We start from the raw sequence: 21,482 nt of genomic DNA on the forward strand, positions 1-21,482 counted from the left end.
TAAATAGTGAATTGATATTATTAATAAAATCTCCTTTGGAGGGTTATTTATTTAGTAGATAGAGAAGAACTGGGTAAAATCAATAAAAATGCTCTAATCACTATAATTTCTCAAGTTTTTTTTAAAGTGCCTCTTTTTAGTCACTCTGTATGCAACTCTATATAGAAGAGTACTGTCATTATCTTTATTTCATGGGTGAAGAAACTGAGACCCAGAAGATATATATATATTTTTTTTTTTTTGGCTGAGGTAACAGAAAGGGAGCGAGGCTCAACTCAACCCCACTATACATTGTTACTTAGCCTGAAAAATCATTTACTTCCTGACTGATTCCAAAAAGACTACCTAAAAGGATTAAAACATCAATAACCAAGGTTAGATCTCATGGGCTTCCTATTCTAGATTAAGCTTCTAGGAAACATGAAATGAAAAGGGATTTGGGTTTCATACAGCGTAGTTTCCTGTTTTCTGAAACTCCATATTTCTAGGTCATTCAACTTGGGTTTTATTTTCTAAGGTAGATTCTACAATTCAAAGGTTCTGCTTAGGGCGTAGACTACCAGAATGCATTGGTAGATACACATGGACATATATCTAAGTACTGATAACAGTCAAACTAGATACTATCTTTGAGTTATGTCCAAAGATAATCTAAAGGTGGACAAATGAGGGCAATTGTCCCTATCTCTGAAATGGAAGAGTAGAATAACTGAAGGAACTACCACTTTTATATTTCCAATGCCCACAAAAATATCATGAGATAACTATTTTTAATAAGTTTTGCAGTCATTTTTGATTTCCACTAGATAACCCCCTTCCACCTAAAGAGCTGTTCCTTATAACAATAATATTTTTGAAAAAAGAAAACAAAACAAACAGAAAAACTGATCAACATATTGAAAAAAAATCTGACATTATATGCAGTTTTCTATATCTGTGAACTCCCAACTCCTTCAAAAGAATAATGCAAGGTGTCTTTCCATCTTTCTTCTTTGAAAAGTAGTTTATTGTTTATATTTTCTCAGCTTTAAATTTGTCATTCTTTCCATTTACATTATCATTGAGTATATTGTTTTCCTGGTTTTACTTTATATCAGTTCTTGTCTTTCTATGTTTTCTGTATTTATCACGTCCACCTTTTTTTTTTTTTAACAGCAAAATAATGTTCTATTACATTTATGTGCCACAATTTATTTATCCATTTCCCCATTTGACAAATATCTATTTTGGTACAAGGTAAAATACTACTGTAAATATTTAGCTGTATGTAAAACCTTTATTTTTTCAGTTATTTACTTGAGATATATAAAGTAGAAAAAAAATTATGGACATTTCAGGCATTTTATTTGAATCATTCCATTTTCTAGAACTGATGCACTAATTCATAACTCTACCAACAATGTATCAATGTGCCTGTCTTTCTGCAAGCTGTCCAATGTTGACTGTTCCAATAGTCTTTTGTTAACCTCTCCCAATTTGGAACAATCTTTTATGAGGTTGTTAATAGTTTGCAATTCCTTTGAAAACTGTTTATGTGACCTTAGGTATTGAATTTATGATTTTTCAACTGGGGATAGCTCTTGTTCTCTTGTACATGTCTCTGGTAGTGGAGTCATTCAATTATGTCCAGTTCTTCAGGACACATAGGAGGTTTTCTTAACAAAGATATTTCATTCTCCTGTGGAATAAGACAGCAAGTTAGGATTAAGTGACCTGCCCAGGATCACATAGCTATTGAGAGTCTAAGGCCCCCATGACACCTACTACTTTTTTCACTGTCTTGATGTTCCTATTATGGATCTTTTATTTCTCCAAATGAATTTCATTACTATATATGCTCTGTAAAATATCCCTTTTGTTTTTTTTATTTGTATGACATTTAATCCATTAATTAACTTTAATAGTACTGTCATCTTTATTTTATTGCTCTAGCCTAGCCAGGAGCACTGAATATTAATGTAAACTTCTTGAGGTCAGTAAGTGTCTCTTTGCCCCTTTTTTCTCAGCACTTCGTATAGTACCTAGCACATAATAGACACTTAATAAACATTTATTGAATTGAGTTGAATATTCTTCTATCTATTAAGGATCATTTTATTATTGAATACAAACTAGGATTGAGTGTTCTTTGGCAGATTATTTCTAAATATTTTATGCATTTTGTAGTTGTTTTGAATGGCTCTTTCATATCTATTGTTGCCCACTGGATTTGTGATCATTATATAGACATTTTGTTGGGATTTTGTGGGTTTATTTTGTAGCTTATATCTAAATTGAAATATTATTTCATTGTATTTTTTTTTTTTACTTAATAGTCTGGAATTTTCAAAGTAAGTCATATGTCATTAGCAAAGAGAGTTTTTATTTTGTCTATTTTATTGTTTTTAATTCCTTTATTTTGTGTTTTTGCCATTGCTAAACTAAATCTATATCAAATAATAACAAAGCAAAATCATTCTTTCTTTACTCCTATATTTAATGGGAAAGCTTTTAGTGTTTTTCTTATGCATATAATGCTTACTTTTGGCTTTAAATACTTTTAATCATTTTTGCAAAGAGTCTTCTGTTTTCATATTGGTTATTCTCAGAGTATTTTCTTAGACTATATATGTTTCCCTTCTTTAAAATTCTCTTCTACTCTTCTCTTACAATGCTTTCCTTAAAGTTTATTTTAATAGGATTTCACATGCATAAAAACAATGAAGATATGCTCTATCACAAGTTGGGCAAAAATAGTCCATATGCACATTTGGGGTTGATTTTCTAGATTTTAGCATCTCATGTTTCTTTTGAGCTATTTCAATTCTACTTTACTCATAAAGAGTAAAGAGTTTCTCTGGTGAGCACATACCATACTGGGTGGCCTTCCATATTACAGACCAGTTCCAAAGTTATTGGGAGAAATCTTGAAAGCATCCTTTCATTGCTTGTCCTATATGAGTTCTCCATATAATAATCTTTTTTTGGCAAGGATATATTTGGCATTTGAAAAACATAGCCAGTCTATCAGAATAGTACTCTCTGCTAACTCTCTGCTCTCAGATTCTCTAGGCTTATTTCTGAAGTCATTCATTCCACAAATATTTCTTAGGCTGTATACTGTGCTGGACACTCTGAAAGACATACACACACACAAATATAGTCCCTGTCATTGAGGAAGTTACAAGGTAGAAGTATGGAATTACAGGAGAACAAATAATTATAATACGAGATTGAATGCAAGTGCTCTGAGGGAAATATTTTGATAATACTCTGAGAGTTTAGAGAAGAAAGAGATTACTTCCAACTAATTGGAGGTAGTCAAATAATACTTTGGTGTTCATCAGTTGAAAAAGATTTGCCAAAATTTTTATTGGGTGTCTTTAAATCTATAACTATGAGTTATTCATCTTTGGTTTTCATTCTATAATGATCAATTTCTTACACTGTTATATTTCTTGGACTACACCTTTTTAGTGCAATGGAAAAAGTGCTGAATTTAGATTTGGTGGGCGGTTTCCATCTATCATACTTAATATTTGGGTGACCTTTGGTAAATCTTTTAACTTTTCTGGGATTCGGTTTCCTTATCTATAAAATTAGGAGAACCAAATGCCTTGTGAGGCTTTTTTGCTTTAATTTCTGTATGATCTTATAATAAAACAAAAGACATTCATAAAACATTTTTGTTAATTCATCCTGGAAAAGATAGTGATTGATGTATGTCTTGAAAAATAAACTGAATTTCAATAGGTTTTGGTAGCAGATAGAATATGCCAAACAACAGAAATGATATTTCTCTAGTCTGTTAATATGTCATGAAATAATCCTATTTTGTTCAGCTGAGTAACATAAATTCTCAGTAAAGCCTGTTTTTTTTAAGCTGTGATGATCTGAATTTTGACCTCTCATGAAATATCTTCCATTCATAACCTTGTTGCTATAGACCCAACTGCCCCATTGCAATGTCATTTATTTCTCCTATAGTTCCATTTTAGATGGAGTCCATTGGAAAATCATCAACATCCATATAAGTATTATTATCTTATTCAATGTAGCATCACTCTGGGAGAATTGATATTTTTTAAATAATGTCAACATTGTTTCAAATATTTTTGGAACTTTTTTTTTGGAATTACCTTCAGAAATATGTACCATTTTTAAAATAAAAATTCTTAATTGAGGGTAGATTTAAATTTTGGAACTAGCCAATATTATTTGGAGTCAATTTTAGTGTATAAAGTTGAAACCAAATAGTCTTGAATAAGTGGATTTGTTGGAAACCTGGCGAGAAACTCTTCTTGGCAGGAGCCCAGAGTTAACTGTATTTTCTGATCAAATTCAATAGTACAGTTTTATTCAAAAACAAAGCATGATTGGAGAGCAACAAGGCTCATTTCTTGTGTGGCTCTTAAAAAAATCAACAACAACCAGCATTTATTAAAAATCTACTATTTGCAAGAGCCTACTATTTCAAAGAAGTCTTAGCTTATAATTACTTAGGAACTGTAGGAATTGTGGAAGAGTGATGATAATGCAGAATGATAGTTTTCTAGTACTGTATATCCATTAGCAAAGTAAATATCATGCAAAGTAGGAAAGGGAATGAAGGGTAAGAAGTCATACTTGTGGGAAAAAAATGATTCTGTCCTTCAGAAGGCATAATATTAAAGGAGAGGAAGGGCAAGTTATATAAGGTTTATAATGTCTTTTTTCTTTCAGCCAAACCATAAAGGCAGCAGAAAGTTCTTGGCTAGGCAAGGGGTAGTAGGTAAATTTATACAGTTACTTTTCAAGAATTCCCAGAGTGTTTCCTGAAGGTGATCCCCAGACCAGATAGGACTAGAGCTCTCTGTGTTCTTTAGTTTAAATGAGGAGTACTTTGGACTTGTGATATGATTCCGCAAGAAAATAAAGTTTGAATACAGAATGTAGCATTGAATAAGGCTGTAGCATTGAATAAGGAAGCCTGGTTGGAAACTGCTGTTGGCTAGAGCCCCAGAGTACCAGTGCTTTATGTAGTGTTTTTGCTCCCTGCCATTCAGTATCTCCATCAAAGCCATACTCAGCGGGGCCTGTTGATGATTATAAATAAAATTGGGGTCCATGTCTGCATGCTTTTGTCTCCTAATAGATGAATCCATTGAAAATTTGCTAATAATTCTGATGCTTTTATCTTCTTGCTTCCATTCTCTGCTTTCAAGGTTATGTTTATTGCCAAAGACTATAAAGCGTCCTCTGGCCACAACCAACCTTCAATCATTTCAGTTGTTCATTTCCTCATAAAATAAATCCATCACTTCATCAGCTTTTGTACTAGACAGAACTTTTTGTAAAAATCCCAATTGTACTTTCTACTTATCCATTTGTAAGGATAAGGGACGCTGTAAACATTATATTCAAAAGAATTCTAATGCTCATACTCCCAGTTAGGGAAAAGAGGGAAAAGATCCTGTAATGCTATTGTATTTTGTTTGCTTTTCTTCTTGGCCCAAATAACTATGTGAATGAGAGGTTTTGATTTAGATAAACTTGTTCCTACATTGGAATATTTTCCTTTAAGCAGAATCAATTTGAGGGAATGGAGGTAAAGTTAAAAAAAAAAAAAAAAAAACGGCAGTACAAATAGAATAAAGAAAACACTGAACTTAAAATCGGGATATCTGGATTCTAGTGTGTCACTAACTGAGTATATCACTTCTGGTATACCCTGGGATCATAGAATTATAAATTTTGAGCTGGAAGGGACCATAGAGGCCATCTTCAAACCCAACCTTTCATTTTAGGTGAGAAAACAGGTCCATAAAAATTAAGTGATTAGCTATCAATCACACTGCTATGAATGTATAAGGCAGGATTTGAACTCAAATCTTCAACACTCCAAATCCAGTGACCTTTCTTCTCTACTTCTTGTCTCTCTTAGTCTAATGTCTTCATCTGTGAAATGAAGGGGATTGACTGAATGGCTTCAATTTTTTCTTTTCTGAAATTCTGTCATTCACTGTTCCCCCACACACACTTGTTTTTTTTTAAACATTTCTCCTTTGTCTAAGGATCTGCCTTTCATAATAATACCTTCCCTTCAGACTTTTTTTTGAAACACTTCTCTTCTGCAGAAGTAATAAACTAATATGATAAAAATAGGCATATTTTCTTTTCCTAGTGACATTTTAAAATTCCCTAGACAGACCATTTTCATTCAGTTTAACATATTTCCTTTTGAAATAAATTTTATTGATATTATTTTATATTTCCTAAATTTTTTCATCATATCATCAATTTTGCTCATTTATTTTTCTCTGCTTTTTTGTTAAAAAAAAAAAAAGTTCTTTACTATAGGGATGGCTCTTTGAGAGAGGATGACCCAATACAGTCCTTCCCTTTAAGATGTTTACATAAAATCTTCCCACATTATTCACACTATTAATTAATACTACTTTTACCGACTAATTAAATACTTGTATCATTTAACATTGGTTTTATATATGTTCCTCTCAGCTCTTCCAAGATGTTTGAGTATTGTTGCAGTCAGGGACCATGTCTTTTGTTTCTCATTACTAACACAGTGTTGTCCATGTAACAGATGTTTAGTAAATATTGTGTTCATTGATAAGTTGACTCATTTAAACAGCATAAAGGGGGAAATGCATTATAGCAATTAAGTGTTCCTATTCACTGGGTCCAACATGTTTTTCTGGAATCAGAGTCTGTATGTCTTTTTATGATTAATGAGATATATATAAAAGCCACCACCTTTCATGGATGCCATATAGTGAGAACATGACTAGAAGTAACAGTTTGATGGCAAAATCACAGAACAAAAGAGAGAAATAAAGCTCTCTCCTCAGTTCCACCACTACTTTTCCTTAGGAATTAATTCCAAACAAAAAAATCCCATCTTCTATGAAGAAGCTTTTCCTAAACCCTCTTAATTCTAGATTTCATTTCTTAGTTATTTACTAGGAATGCATTTTATCGCTTATTTGTACTTAGAGCATTTGTTTGCTTACTATTTCTGAGCTTCCTATCTCTGAGCTAGGGAACTATCTTTAACCTTTTGAAACCCAAGTGCTTAGCGCATTTCCTAATACTTAGTAGGTGCTTAATAAATGTTTATTCACTGACTAAAAAGCAAGCCCTTTCTTTGTTGCCTAGAAAGGCATGTAATTAGTAGGTTCAACTTCAGAGGAAGAAAAAAATCCCTAGACATGAATTTATTCTTCTTATATTCAGTCATTCTTTAATGTATAAAATTTGAAAGTTATATGTATAGTTTATCTCTTAAAAAAAATAATCATTTGACACAGGTTCAACAAACTGAAAAGACGATGAAAAGGAGCATCTTTTTAAAAAATGCTTATTAAAGGGCTAAAAACAGGACAAAATCCTTGCAGGTTATTTTGGAAAATGGTCAGTCCAGCATTTTTCTGCCTGTCCAGGCCAATGCCTCTAAACTAGAGAGGATGGCAGACTTTCTGGAAACACATTCTGTAAAGAAGCAGCTAAAATGCCTATAGTTCCTTAATTATAGTCTAATCTAAGACATCCAGACAGCACAAAGTCAGAAATGTGTGTTTCCCTTCTGAGCTAAGCACTGCAGAAAAATCTCAGTTTCCTCTTATTCTTTTGGTTGATGTTCACTTGGTTAAACTGATTGCCTTTGAGAATGGCAGGCACCTGTCTGAAAGAAGCCAAGCTAATGTTAGTAACACTTGGTGATCAGTAGCTGTGCCTCAACAGAGCCGGGGACTGCAGCTGCTTCCTGTTTCCTACGTGCTTTAGGTATATTTGTGTGGATCAGATTCCACAGAAGGAGGGCGTAGAGTAACAAGTAGAAAAGGAAAGTTAATGGGTGTGCCAGTATTCCCTGCGTCTGCTATCAGGTAGCTGTGCTGCTCCTGGGGTGCAGGTGGCAATATAAGCAGGCAGGAAAATGTTCTATATTAGACAAATCTGGGTGAAGCAGAAGTGTCTGGAGGATTAGTACAAATGAAACAAGAGTTCATATATAGTACCTGGCTTCAGAATGCCAAGAAGAGCAGCTACCTAGATGAAAAGTTAGCCTTCATTGCGTAGCTGAGGCTTTCTATTTTTGTGACAGGAGAGTTTTAGGTAATTTTTCCATGTAGAACTTATTTTTAAGGTTCGTGGGTTTGGCTTTGTTTATTTATTCATTTATTTATTTAGGCTTGTTTTGGTTTTAAAAGATAAGAGCAAATGTATCCAGAGTCAGATGCTTCTTTTGGGGAAGGAGTCAGCAAGAATCATAAAATATGTGATAGAATTGTTTTGATTTTTAATTTTCTTGTGGTTTGTTTAATGGTGCCTGAATTTTCTGCATGACATATTTATCAAAATAAAAAGCATATGATTTTAAAGAATAATATCTTCATATGAACAAAAAAGTTATGTGTATGATATGTGTATACATATATAATATGTATATGCATATGTGTATGTATTTGTGTGTTTCCTTTTTCTGCTACTTACCTTGCCCAGACTCAGAGTCATTAAAATGTGAAATTCTGGCTACCTAATAAAGGAAAGAATCTAGTCCAATTCCACAAAATCATCATCATTCAAAAATATTTTAGAATACTTGATCTGAACACTTAGATAAAATATTTGTATCAATTCAGATGGCCTCATCAACATGCATAGCAAGGTCATGGTTAGTTTACTATTAGAATGTATTCAGAAGTTGTAGATATCTATCACTTAGGGTGTTTGTGTGTGTATGTGTGTGTGAACATGGAATATAGATGCACACACAAACACATATATGTAAACCCAAAAATGTATAAATAATTTATTCAGTCTGACTTGGTGAGGGGCTACTCTCTCACAAAGAAAGAACAAAAAATAGATGGTTATTGTAATTTGGCTGTATTTGATATAAACTCACTTCTCTTAAATCTAGGTAATTTACCTGATCCTTGCTCCTTTTGTAATTCAGATTACTAGTTTTTAAGGAAGAGAAAAAAAAGCACAGGTGATGGAAACAAATGGGCTTTGTCCCAGAGAATGTGATTCAATTATGTGTATGTGATGGAAATCTATCCTATAAGTCATAGTGAACTATGTAGGGCTTGTTTAGAGACTCAACCAAAAAAAAGTATACAACATCCACAAAGAGTCCCCTTAATTTTCTTTGTATTTCCAAAAGGTCAAATGCTGCAAATACTGGCCAGATGACACGGAGATATATAAAGACATTAAAGTTACCCTAATAGAAACAGAACTTCTGGCAGAATATGTAATTCGAACATTTGCTGTGGAAAAGGTAAGTGTTCATTCTGTCTTGGTGAAGCTATAATATTGTAAATATAATATTGTAAATATCAATTTTTGCTGCAATAAACTTATTAATTTTTGATTCATCTGGGATAACGAAAATATGATCCCACTAGACGGGAAGATGCTACCTAGAGGCCTTTCTCTAGATCCCTTTCTACTCTCATAATCTTTGGCAAGCTCAATCTTATCCCTTTTCATAAGACAATCCAATTTATAGAACATTGGATTTGTAGTCAAGAGACCTAGTAGGTTCAAATTCTGCCTTGACTGGAGCCTAAATTATTTCATTTCTTAGCCTCAGTTTCTTCATTTGTAAAATAGAAATGATGATACTTATGAAATAATTGTGAGAAAAAATGTTTTATGAATCCTAAAATGCTATAAAAATGTTAATTATTCTCATAGAATTCCACCTTTTTTCAGCCAACCCAAAAGGTAGATTTCATTTATTTCCCTAGCTATATATCTTATATTCTATTTCCCATCTATTTGTTTTTCATCTAGTTGCTGGCGTTTTTCCCCTTGAGAAATATGTTGATGCTTTTTCCTCATTTTCTTTGCCCATCATCTTTAAATATATAACAGAAAAGCCATGCAATTTTTTTTTTGGTAGGGGATTCATACAAGCACAGTGCAGAAGCAGGTCTCATTCTATCTGGGATGCTTCTGTTGCCTTGATTATTTTCAGGCCCAGGTGCCAGCATTAACTGTACTAATTGTGGAATAGATGATGGTATTCTGTTATACATGGGATACTCTTAGATATGCCAACATTTTTTTAACTGTTACACCCATTGTCAATTAATTGCAACTTCTTCTTTGGTCTTTGACCTCAGGTGAGGAGCCTACTTAACTTTCTCCAAGATACCCAAGTCTTGAGGATTTTCATCTGTTAATAGGTCTTTCTGATGTGACAAGATTTTACACCCATAAAATTTGCAACTAGAAGCAACTTTCAGGATATTTAGTCTATCTGTTTTTACATATGAGGAATATTAGGTTTACTGAAATTTAATGAGTTGTCTAAGGACTTTTTTTTTTTTGCTGGACTCCTTACAACAATTTGCAGATCCATATTTATTACAGATTCACAAAGCTGAGAGGGATGTTTATTTTCATATATTATTCCTACATATTATTTAGATTTTTTCATAATCTTTTTTTTTAATAAGCAGACAGGTTATTTGGAGACTTTAAAGAATATGGAGTTCAGGTTGTCTTAGTACTTCAAGTTCCAAAGTTCATACTTTGATGTTAGCTTTTCTACTTCTTAGCCAGGATTGGAGAAAACATATGGAGGATTTTTCGATGGCTCTTGGCAAGAGCATTCATGAATAGCTGCATTAAAACAGATAGGGATAAAAGACTCTAGATATTTTATTTAAGAAAAAAAAAAAACTTTCATCCAAGAACCATCACTTAAACACTGGGTTCTTTGAACAATTGTGAGCTTTCTAATAAGCTGAGAATGCTGCTAGAGGGTTTGTTTGTTTCTTTTCTCTTTTTCCCTTTTTTTAACCTCTTATTGTCCTCTTCTTCAGTCACAGCTGCACAGAAATGTTTCTGAACTACCCAGCTATTTTAGTCATTTTCAATGCTCTCATAAAACCAAGTAAAGATACGGCAGAAGGAGGAGAGGATTGTTAAAAAAAAAAAAAAAAAGTATTTGAGGAAATCAAAATGATATGTTAGTGTTTTTCTAAAGAAGAGGGCCTCTCTTGAACAATCAGAATCTTTATAGAAAACAAATCATTAGCACTATGTGCAACCGTTTGCTTATTTTATGTCTTATTTCTCATTAGAAGAGAAAAGAGACTTTTTGTTGAAATTTCTGTAATTGTGATTCTGTTTCAGAAAGATAGTGTAGCAGGGACACTCAAGGTAAAGCTCTGAGTTTGCTTTTTATTCTATGAAAGAAGTAAAATTGTTGCAATTTTCAGCATATGGAAGCCATATTTTCTGTCTACCTATTATAAGCTTATAGGTTTCCATTTTCTAATGGAAGCAAAGATACCAAGCTAGACAAAATTTAAAAGCTATATGATGACTGCTCTCTCAAGAAGAAAGCATATACAGCATATCCCAAGTCTAGTGCAGTTTTTAAATGATTATTTAACAGAAGAAAATCATTGGTTCTTTTAAAAAAAAATAAAATGATATTGTTTGATTTGGATTTTGTTTTAGGGTGTCCCTGAAGTATCAGTGTAGTTTTAACCTATAAAACTTTTTAAGCTTAAAATTCCACTAAGACTTTTGGGACATCAGACCTCTTATGCTGTATACTCTCTCTCTCTCTGACATAAAGAAAACTGAGTAGTCCCACTGAAGCCCATCTGCTCAGGAAATAGTAGCCGGATCTTACTGTTCCTAAAAGAGCAAGGCTTTTCACTGGCCATCTGTTCTATACAGAGTGGAAGAGCCCAGTGGCCATTTTTTGGTTGTTATTGTTATCTTCCAGTCGATAATATTCTGAGAATGGTTCCATAGGTTTTACTAGACTCCCAAAGACATCCATGACACAAAAAATGGTTTTAAATCCTTGGGGTAAAGAGTACTAACAGTAAGTTTAGCACTTAGCAAGAATAATGTAGTAAAATAGAAAGTTGCCAGACAGCAGGGATTTTTCTTCTCACTTCCACCATACTAGCTTTGCCTTACTTCCTTCTCCAGTGGCTAAAGTATCTATGGTCTCCCAATATTCCTGGGTTTCTGACCACAGTGGCCAGTTTCTCTTTCCTGAGGTTTCTGCTCTGCCAACATGGTATTGTATCAGTTTGGGAGGGGGGCAATTATTACTCCCACAGTCTTGGGTGGTGGCCAAGGGCAAAGATAGTATTTTTACAGTCTGTCTCCCAAATCTCTTTCCTTTTCCACTTAAGTACTTGAACAGATTTACAGAACTAAGGTAGACTGGCCCTTAACAAGAAATATGGGAATATAATGGATTTACACTGAAACATTTTCAATTAGGTAAAACTTTCATAACTTACCCACTACAGTGTTACCTACATACCTTGTTGAGACATTGGTATATGGCTTCAGCCTCTTAAAAACTCTTTTCAGTAAATGTCTCTTAAAAACTTTTTTAAAAAAACAATATTTTCACTGAGAATCAAGACATTCATCTTCAGTGAATCATAATAACATACTCAGCAAATGTCTCAAACTGAAATTATTCTTTTTCTATCCAATCTTCCAAAGAACATGGCTCTTGTGAATTTCTCTTTTCAGTATAAAGTATAATACTCATTGAGATTAACTGTTGGAAAATTCAGCAGGAAGGAAAAAATAGGAGTTTGTGTATATACCACTGAGTCAGTCCTTGTCAATATTCTAGGGTAAGAAATTCAGGATGGTTTTGTGATACCAAGTAAAATTCCAATGATAAAAGCGTACAAAAAAAATAGGATACATGTACCAATCAGCTTCTTAGATGCCTCCAATTCTTAAATTATCTATGATGGCCATAGTAAAGTGGCACCTGTGATTCCAAAGCAAAACAGAAGCAAAACAAAAGGCATCCCATCACTAATATCTAAGCTATATCTGATTGTTTATAATGACAGATAACAGGGCAAAGAGAGTAGAGTTTTCATAAACAATGATAATCCAGGATAGTAGATCTAAGTCATTTTTAGAATATATTAGTCTTGAGTAAAATAAATAAAGATGCTCCTACAAAGTTTGATATCAGGTAATATGCTCATGAATCAGTTCTTCTAGTTGTTTTTGTCTATTTAAACTCCCCTCTGCTCTCTTGGGAGAAAAGAACATTATTTGGTCATATTGCTTTTAAAGCTTTATCTTCTAAGGGGAAAGTGGAAGACAGAAGAGGAATAGGGAGTCACAGGGATGGAATACAGCAAATATCATCAATTTTTTTTGATGTATCAATTGATTTTATTCCTTATCCTTTTCTTTTTCTTAAAAAGGTGTTACAAGGATCTATAGGAAGAGGAGGAAAGAGACACATAGAGGGAAATTTAGACATTATAAAAATAAAGGATATCAATAAAATGAATTTTTCAAAAAACATCTGGTAAAAGGAAAAACTGCCCCCAATTTTTATATAGTGTCTATTCTGGTATTAAGTTTGCCCATCAAAAGTAGTGAGAAATTTAATGGTTTTTTTGTTTTATACTATTTAACCTTGACTTATATACTCTGTAGTGTGTGAGTGAGATATATGTATGCATAAATAAACTCTATTGTTCTTGAAACAAAAGAAGAGTCTTCTATTCATAGAGCTTGTGCCTTCTCTTTAGTTCCAAGGCCAAGCTTCTTTTAGCTCACTAGTCTGCCTGAACTCCATCAGAATAGCTGGTACTTTTTAGGCTTTTGTTTTCTTCTGAGACATGTGTGATTCCCTCCACACATACCTAAAGTTTTGCCTTTATTAAAAAGAGAAACCTGAGACACTACGTTACAGCCTAATGGAAAGCTATTGTCTAGTTTTCTGGCTAATACTCTTGGTTCATTCAGTGAGCACTTGTTCACTCTTCTCACACAACTCTCAATTAGATGCCATGATACAAGGCAATAAATAATCTTAAAAAAAATTAGAAAACAACAGTCTTATCTTCAAGAAGGTTTCAGTCCAATGATAAGAACATAGATGTCCTTCAAGTTGCCTCTTTTATAAAATCATAAAGTTGGAAGAAGCTGGCAAGATCATCTATCTCATCCTTACCTAATGGAAAATTTCTCTACATCTTCTCCAAAAGTAGTCATCCAGCTTCTGTGTGCCTCTCATGGGGAACTTTGTTATGTTTCAAACATTTTATCTATAGTATAACACTGCCTTCTATTCTACTGCCTGTGCCTGTGATACTTGGGTCTATTTCTCACTTGACTGCTAAATTCACAGAGTAACCTGAAAAGAAAAAGTAAATGATTCTTATTAGGAAAGTGGTGGCTACTACTACTACTGTTGCTACTACTACTACTGCCACCACCACCACCCAGAAAGGGGAAGGAAATCCATCTCAGTATTTAAATTGAATATGTAAGTTGATATTCTCCAAATACCCCACCTTCCTCAAGACATTTGCAAACATATTACAATAAATTTTCCAATTAATAATAAAAGTAAGAATCAATTTCTTTCCCTCACATTTATTAGTTCTCCAGCAGTTCTATCACTTGATCAATAACTTGACAATTCAGGCAACTTTAAAATTCCTGTGTTTATTTGCTTGTTTGTTTATTTTTACTTACTACCATTTCCCCTTTCTTTTACCTTTCAAAACTATCAAACTGATGACAGAGAGGAGTTCATGAAATCCGAGAAATTAGACAGTTTCACTTCACAGGATGGCCAGATCATGGGGTGCCATACCATGCCACAGGATTGCTGGGGTTTGTTCGACAGGTTAAGTCCAAGAGTCCTCCTAATGCAGGCCCATTGGTCGTCCACTGCAGGTAAGTTTAAATTTCTTGGTAATAATGGGTTGGGGATTTTTTGATGTTTTGTTTTACAGAAAACATGATGGCCTCTTTTTCACATACTAATAGGCTCTTTGCTGTTTTTTCAGCGCTGGTGCTGGTAGGACTGGCTGTTTCATTGTCATTGATATCATGCTAGACATGGCAGAAAGGGAAGGTGTAGTAGACATTTATAACTGTGTCAGAGAGCTACGGTCTCGGAGAGTCAACATGGTGCAAACAGAGGTATGGTAAATTATCATCTCCTCTTTATGTGTACTGCATACACCCTCAAAGCAGAAATTCAAGAAATTAATAACAAAAACCAACCATAACTGCTGCTCTTCTTCCAAGTCTCTATGGGGTAAAATGATACAAGCCCATTTTTTTTTCTTTGCAAACATTAAAAAGAGAGCAAGCAAATATAGATACCTGGGAATAAAGGTTCATGACCACAGAGAAGAATCTAATATTATTTTATGTCATATCTAAGTGGTGCAGTGGATGGGGAGTAAGGAAGACCTAGCCTCCTCCATTACTTAATAATGTAACTCTGAGCTAGCTATCTGGCCTCTATTTGCCTCATTTTCCTCATCTGCAAAATGATGATAAAAGCATCTGTCTCTCAGGGCTTTTATAAGAATAAAATAAGATAATATTTTTAAAGGATTTTACAAACCTTATAGCAATATATAAATGCTAGCTCATTATTTTTTTCATGTGGCTTTTGTGTCAAGGAAATAGGTATCACTATATAAGCACATAATACAATCCATTTCCATTATTACTTTTAAAATAGATTGTAACTAGGGGTAGACTGACTCACACAATTGGGCATGTGTCCAGTAGCTTCTAGAGGAAGCCCATACTTTATGTTCTTTTTCCAAGGCTTACAGGGAACAGCAAAGACCTGTCATTCCTAAAACGATACTTCCTGGCCTGGCATAGGAATATATCTGGTTTGTGGAGGTCATCCAAGCTTGCTTGGCTATAAAATTAAATGCAAGGTGCCTAGGGCACTTACATTTTGGAGATAAAGAACTCAGCTCATATCCCCTAACAAATGCAAATTTACATTAATCATTTTGTCTTATTAACTCTGTGTCAGGACACCTGGAAATTACCCTCTGAAATGGCTTTGAGTTGCATTGATTGCAAGGAAATCCAAATTTCCTTGTGAAACTAACATAAAGGACACTTGGCAGAGATTTTAAATACTACTTTTTCTAGCCTGTTTTTTAGAGTGATGATTATACTTTTTAGAAGTTAAGAGTCATATAGTAGATACAAAAAATTTGGAAAGTGAGAAGTCCTATTTATTTTCAGGGACTTTTAAAGAGTAATAGGAAACTATCCTAAAAGTCAATGCAGCAAAGCATTAATTTGGATAAATTAAAGTCAAATCAATGAAGTCCAAAATGTAGAATATTTTTAAAGAATGAGCATATCAATAATTTTAAGTCCATAAGTTCATACACAAGGTTCTTCCTAGTAAAGGTCCCATCCCACCTGCTTTAATATTCACTTAAGGATCATCATCACATTAAATGATATTTACAGATGATTGTTATAATATGTTAAAAAAATTGAAACCTTTCAAATTCATCAGATAAAATATATAGGATCGCCAAAAAAATAAAATAAAATAAAAACCCAAATACAATTACATTGAAATAGTTTTCAAAGTTCTGGGTTGTTTTAAGTTCATGAACCCCAAGTTTAGAATACCTTTTTAAATAGTGTTTCTCTTTGTCTTCTAAAAATCCATTGTTTATATTGCTGTTTTGAAGATACTATCTTTTCTTTCTTCTTTAGCTATATTGCATCATTTTTTCCCTTCCTCCATTATTGATTATCTGATTTAATCCTCTCTATCAGGAACAATATGTATTTATCCATGATGCCATCCTGGAAGCCTGTCTTTGTGGAGATACATCTGTCCCAGCTTCTCAGGTTAGATCTTTATACTATGACATGAACAAGCTGGACCCTCAGACAAACTCAAGCCAGATCAAGGAAGAATTCCGGGTAAGCAACATAAGTTTTAGAGAATTCCCATCCACCTTTAGTTCTTAGTCCACTTGACCAAGAAAACCAATTTTCCTCCTGGAAGGAAAAAGTTGTGCATTGGAGTCTCTTGGTGAGGTGAGGGCGATGCCATATCCTTGACAGTCCGTGATAGTAACGATATCACAGGTTAGGTTCTTAATTTCTTATCACGTTATCTTCCTCTTATCAGACAGAGCCCTGTCTAAGTATACTTGAATCTTTAGGCAAACTGTGTTCCCCAGACCCTAAATTACTGGTCATCTGTCCAACCCTAGCCCCCCTTTAAACTGAGTGAAGTCAGGATCTACCACAGTGACCTAAACTGGCCCCCATTTCTGATATCACTGTGCATTATCAAGGAAATTTAAGAAACACGGAGAGCATTAAAAAGAAAAGTTTGATCCTAGATACTTATTCATCTATATTGCCCTCATTTTTATCTTTATATATCCAGTGCTTAGTAAGTGTTTCAAAAATGTTTTCCAGTCATTAATTTTTTTTGTTTTTTTAATTTTGTTTTTAAAATTCTGTGTTCAACACATATCAAAAAAAATTCCATTCACAAAGCAAATCAGAAAAAGATTTTGCATGTCTGTTATACAGTTTGCTCTTTTTTAAAGGATATAATTAATTTAATATGCTACTTTCAAAGCTCAACTGTTTGTCTGTGTTTCCCTCTAAATTTCTTAATGTTCCCTTCTATGAATTTTCTTTTAAATGCTTTTAAAATTTGTAAGTGCTTTTAAATGCCTTGTGACCTTTTTTCTTCCTTTTCTTTTCCTTCTTGTCAACTTTATCCCTAACCTTCCTTTCTCTCTAACTACAAAACAACTGAATTGACAAAAACCAAAACTCTTATTTGATAAAATGTTTTTCAAATAAAATATTCATATGTGTATATACATTTTATGTGTTATATATATGTGCATGTGTATAAAATTACAAATATATAAAATATGTATATATAATATGAGTATATTAGCTTTATTTTCGACTTATTGTAATATCAAAGCAGTTTTAATCCATTATGCAACTGTTTTCCTAAATGACTTTTTCTTTGATAATATAGACTCTAAACATGGTGACTCCAACTTTACGTGTGGAAGATTGTAGCATAGCTCTTCTACCCCGAAACCATGAAAAAAACCGATGCATGGATATCCTACCCCCAGATCGATGCCTGCCCTTCCTTATCACAATTGATGGAGAGAGCAGCAACTACATCAACGCAGCTCTGATGGATGTAAGTCAGTCTTATCTGTAGTAAGGAAGAAAGAAAGAAAAAGAATAAACCTTTTCCAAACTAGGAGCTACAAGAACAAGATTTCAAAGAATTTTTCTCTCATCCTGTTCATTTGTTCTATTTTCTTCCCTGAAGACACAAAATATTTTTTTCTGATGAATTCAAGAAGTCACTTATCAGTTATGTCAAGGCCAAGGTTGCCCAGTCCCTCAGAGACAGCCAGTCCAGAGGGCTGATAAATGAAATATGTCTAAGCTACTTTTCTCACACTTAAATTTTTAACTATCCATCCTAAAAGTAATAAATAGATACCTTTTAAATCACAAAGGTGCAAAATGGAATAATATGGTTTGCAGGATTATTCTAGTTCCTTTTCCTTTAATTTGGGCAGTAATTAACTGGCTTTGGGTGTCAGGGATATGGAGATGGCTTGTCAGTATAATACACAACCCATTATTTCCTGTCAGTCTGTTTACTTCTAACTGAATGAACATTTGCTGTTCAGTGATGAAAAAGTGAATGAATAATTATTTTTAGTGCCGTTATAGCAATTTTAATACTTTTGGTATGATATCAGTAAAAAAGGGCACTTAAACTTGCTTTCAGCTCTCCAGAGCTATAAAGAGCATCTGTAACATTTTATAGCTGGAGTAACTAAAACTCTCACACATACAAATGACAAGAAAACAGATTTTTAGAGCACTGATTATATTTTAACTATGCGTTTTTATTTTAAAAAACAAAGGTAAAGTTGAAAAGTGTGTATTAAAATGATTCATTGTAGGTACTCTGAATGTTGGCTTTTTTAAATAAGAGCATTATCACCTTTCACCTGCAGTAATGGCCAAATTAAATCACCTTCTTTTCGATTTTCTTCCCTTGGTTTCTCTCTTCAATTCCTACTGTATGCCACTGTCAGATTAAATCTTTTAAATACATAGCTCTTATCAGTCTATTTATTGTCATATCACTCTAATCATTCTATTACTCAAAGATTTCCCTCATTTACAATCCAAACTAGTTAATTAGTTTGCCATTTAAGGTCCTGTATAGTCTGATTTCCTCTGACCTTTGCAGCCTTATCTTAATTCATCTTTGAGTACTCTATACTCCAGCCAAAATGTTCTTCTTGCTGTCTCCCAAACTCATCCAGGACTTTACTGACTCTGTTCCTTTGCTTTTGATGTCACTGGCATTAATTGAGCGTTTATTTTCCATCTCCCCCTTATACCTTTTTAAAGACTTGAGTCTAATCCTATTTCTTATACAAAGGCTACCCTGACTCCCTGCAAGCAGAATGGATCTCTCCCTCTCCTGAATTCATATTTTATTTGTATGTCTGACACACACACACACACACACATATATATATATATTTTTATTTTATAAAATGCCTACATTATGCTAGGCTTTGGGCATACAAAAACAAAAAGCAACATAGTTCTTGCCCTTGAAGGACTTATAGTCTTAGTGAAAGAGAGAGACAGTTCTTGTGAGAATCAAATGAGATATTTGTCAAGTGCTTAGCACAGTGCCTGGCCCATAGTAAGTGCTTAATAAATGCTTGTGCCCTCCCCCCTTTCCCTTATTTTTCTATGCAGCTAGGGAGATAAAATGTTGTATTTGAAGTCAAGAGACCTGAATTCAAATTTGGTCTCAAACTCTTAATGCCTGCGTGACAGTAAACAAGTCACCCAAGTAGTGTCTGTAGACAAGTCACTAACCCACAATGTGCCTTAATTTTCTCATCTGTAAAATGGAGAAAATAATAGCATCTATCTTCTAGGGTTGTTGTGAGGATCAAACAAGATAATATTGTTAAACTGCTTTGCAAACTTTAAAGCTCTATGTCAATATTAGCTTTCAGTATTATATGTGTCTCAGTATTCCTTTTTGTAAGAGGAGGAATTTGGACATAATGACTTATAAGGTCTCTTCTAGCTTTAAATCTATGGTTATATATTTATTGGATAAATGAATAAGTATCTAAGAGTTTCTAATTGCTTAAATCTCCTACTCTTTTATTGAGAAAAAAGTTTATTATTGTGAATTTTCAGAGAGAGAAATCAAGGCCTAAAAATACTATACTTTGAAATTGACCTTGGCGATGTGATTCATTAAGTATTAAATGTAGGGAATATTTTCTACCCCTATTTCTGTTATCAAATGTGCTATAGGTAAGGCTATAGTATATTTACAAGTACAAGACTAAATGGATCAACCTCTTTCTTTCACATTTTTCAAAGTTTATTGACTTGGGCTTTTTCTCTGTTTGCTTTTTGCAGAGCTATAAACAGCCTTCAGCTTTTATAGTCACCCAGCATCCTTTGCCAAACACAGTCAAAGACTTCTGGAGATTGGTCTTAGACTACCACTGTACATCTGTAGTCATGCTAAATGATGTAGATCCAGCCCAGGTAAGTTTCAGTAACCATTTTCACTGAGTCCAGGAACATTGACAGCAAGAACTGCATTTGTTTATTGATCATATTTGAAGTATTATAGGATAGCATGGGTAGTAAGCATCAGGCCAGGAGTTCGAGGATCTGGGACCATTGAAACGGAGGAATAATATTAAGAATCAGGCAGGCATCAGATATGAAAAAGCAAACAAATTAAAAGCAGATTAGGCAAGGCAAAATGAAAGTAGGGAAAGACGGGTCAGAAGCCAGGAATATGAAACAAGCCTTCTGGGGATGTATATGTCAGAAAGTAGGACGTTGTGGATGACTAAAACATGGGGAGCCAGGAATTAAAGGAACAAAGTAAGACAAATTGGAAATTATGTAAAGTAGCAGTAATTTAAAACAAAAAAAAATTATGTGGTTCTTTGCCTCTTCCTAGATTTTAATATTTTTCTTATTTTAACAAGGATCAGTACCCAATATAGTTATCTGAGATTTGCATGTGGAAATAAGTGAGACTACCAAGATAGAAGAGGTCAGTGAAGGAAATGAAGGAATATTGTAATTCCTAAACTGAGATGCCACGCTACTTTTGGGGACATATATACCTGGATTTGTAATCAAAGGATCTGATTTGAAAGCCTTTCTCTGTCCTTTATTACCTGTATGGTCTTAGGCAAGTCACCTCCCTAAGCCTCAGTTTCTCTCTCTTTAAAATGAGGAATTTGGATAGAAGACCTTTAGCATTTCTTCTGGCTCCAAACTATTGATTATCCATGATCCTAGTTGTGGGATAGCTCATATAAGTAGGACAAGCTGAAAAAGGTTTTCCCTTCCTCTCATCTTGATTTGGTGGATTTCTATCTGTCACTTCACAAGGACATTAAAGTCAATTCTCCAAATGTTCCCATTATGTTACATTTTAAAGACTCTGTCGTGAAAGCTAGTTAATGAAACTTTAACAATAATCCTTGTACTTGTATAGTTCTTTTTGCTTAAGAAGCTTAAATATTTTACAATCTCTCTCCCATTGATTCTCTCAGCAGGGTAGATTTCCCCCATTTGTAAAGGCAGTCAGTTGCTAA

The 21,482-nt window shown here is 33.7% G+C and overlaps 1 protein-coding gene across 8 annotated transcripts in view; it reads left to right on the forward strand.

Annotated features, from left to right (window-relative positions):
* Positions 1 to 21,482, forward strand: part of PTPRM (protein tyrosine phosphatase receptor type M) — a 936,902-nt gene that overhangs the window by 885,617 nt on the left and 29,803 nt on the right. For all 8 annotated transcript variants that reach the window (XM_031953603.1, XM_031953648.1, XM_031953697.1 and 5 more), the window contains 6 exons: positions 9,146 to 9,262; positions 14,543 to 14,697; positions 14,811 to 14,946; positions 16,579 to 16,728; positions 17,819 to 17,992; positions 20,278 to 20,409. In XM_031953603.1, the coding sequence (XP_031809463.1) occupies positions 9,146 to 9,262; positions 14,543 to 14,697; positions 14,811 to 14,946; positions 16,579 to 16,728; positions 17,819 to 17,992; positions 20,278 to 20,409 (864 nt within the window). The remainder of the gene's footprint in view (positions 1 to 9,145; positions 9,263 to 14,542; positions 14,698 to 14,810; positions 14,947 to 16,578; positions 16,729 to 17,818; positions 17,993 to 20,277; positions 20,410 to 21,482) is intronic.

This window comes from Sarcophilus harrisii, chromosome 1 (genome assembly GCF_902635505.1).
Source record: "Sarcophilus harrisii chromosome 1, mSarHar1.11, whole genome shotgun sequence".
Taxonomy (NCBI): domain Eukaryota; kingdom Metazoa; phylum Chordata; class Mammalia; order Dasyuromorphia; family Dasyuridae; genus Sarcophilus; species Sarcophilus harrisii.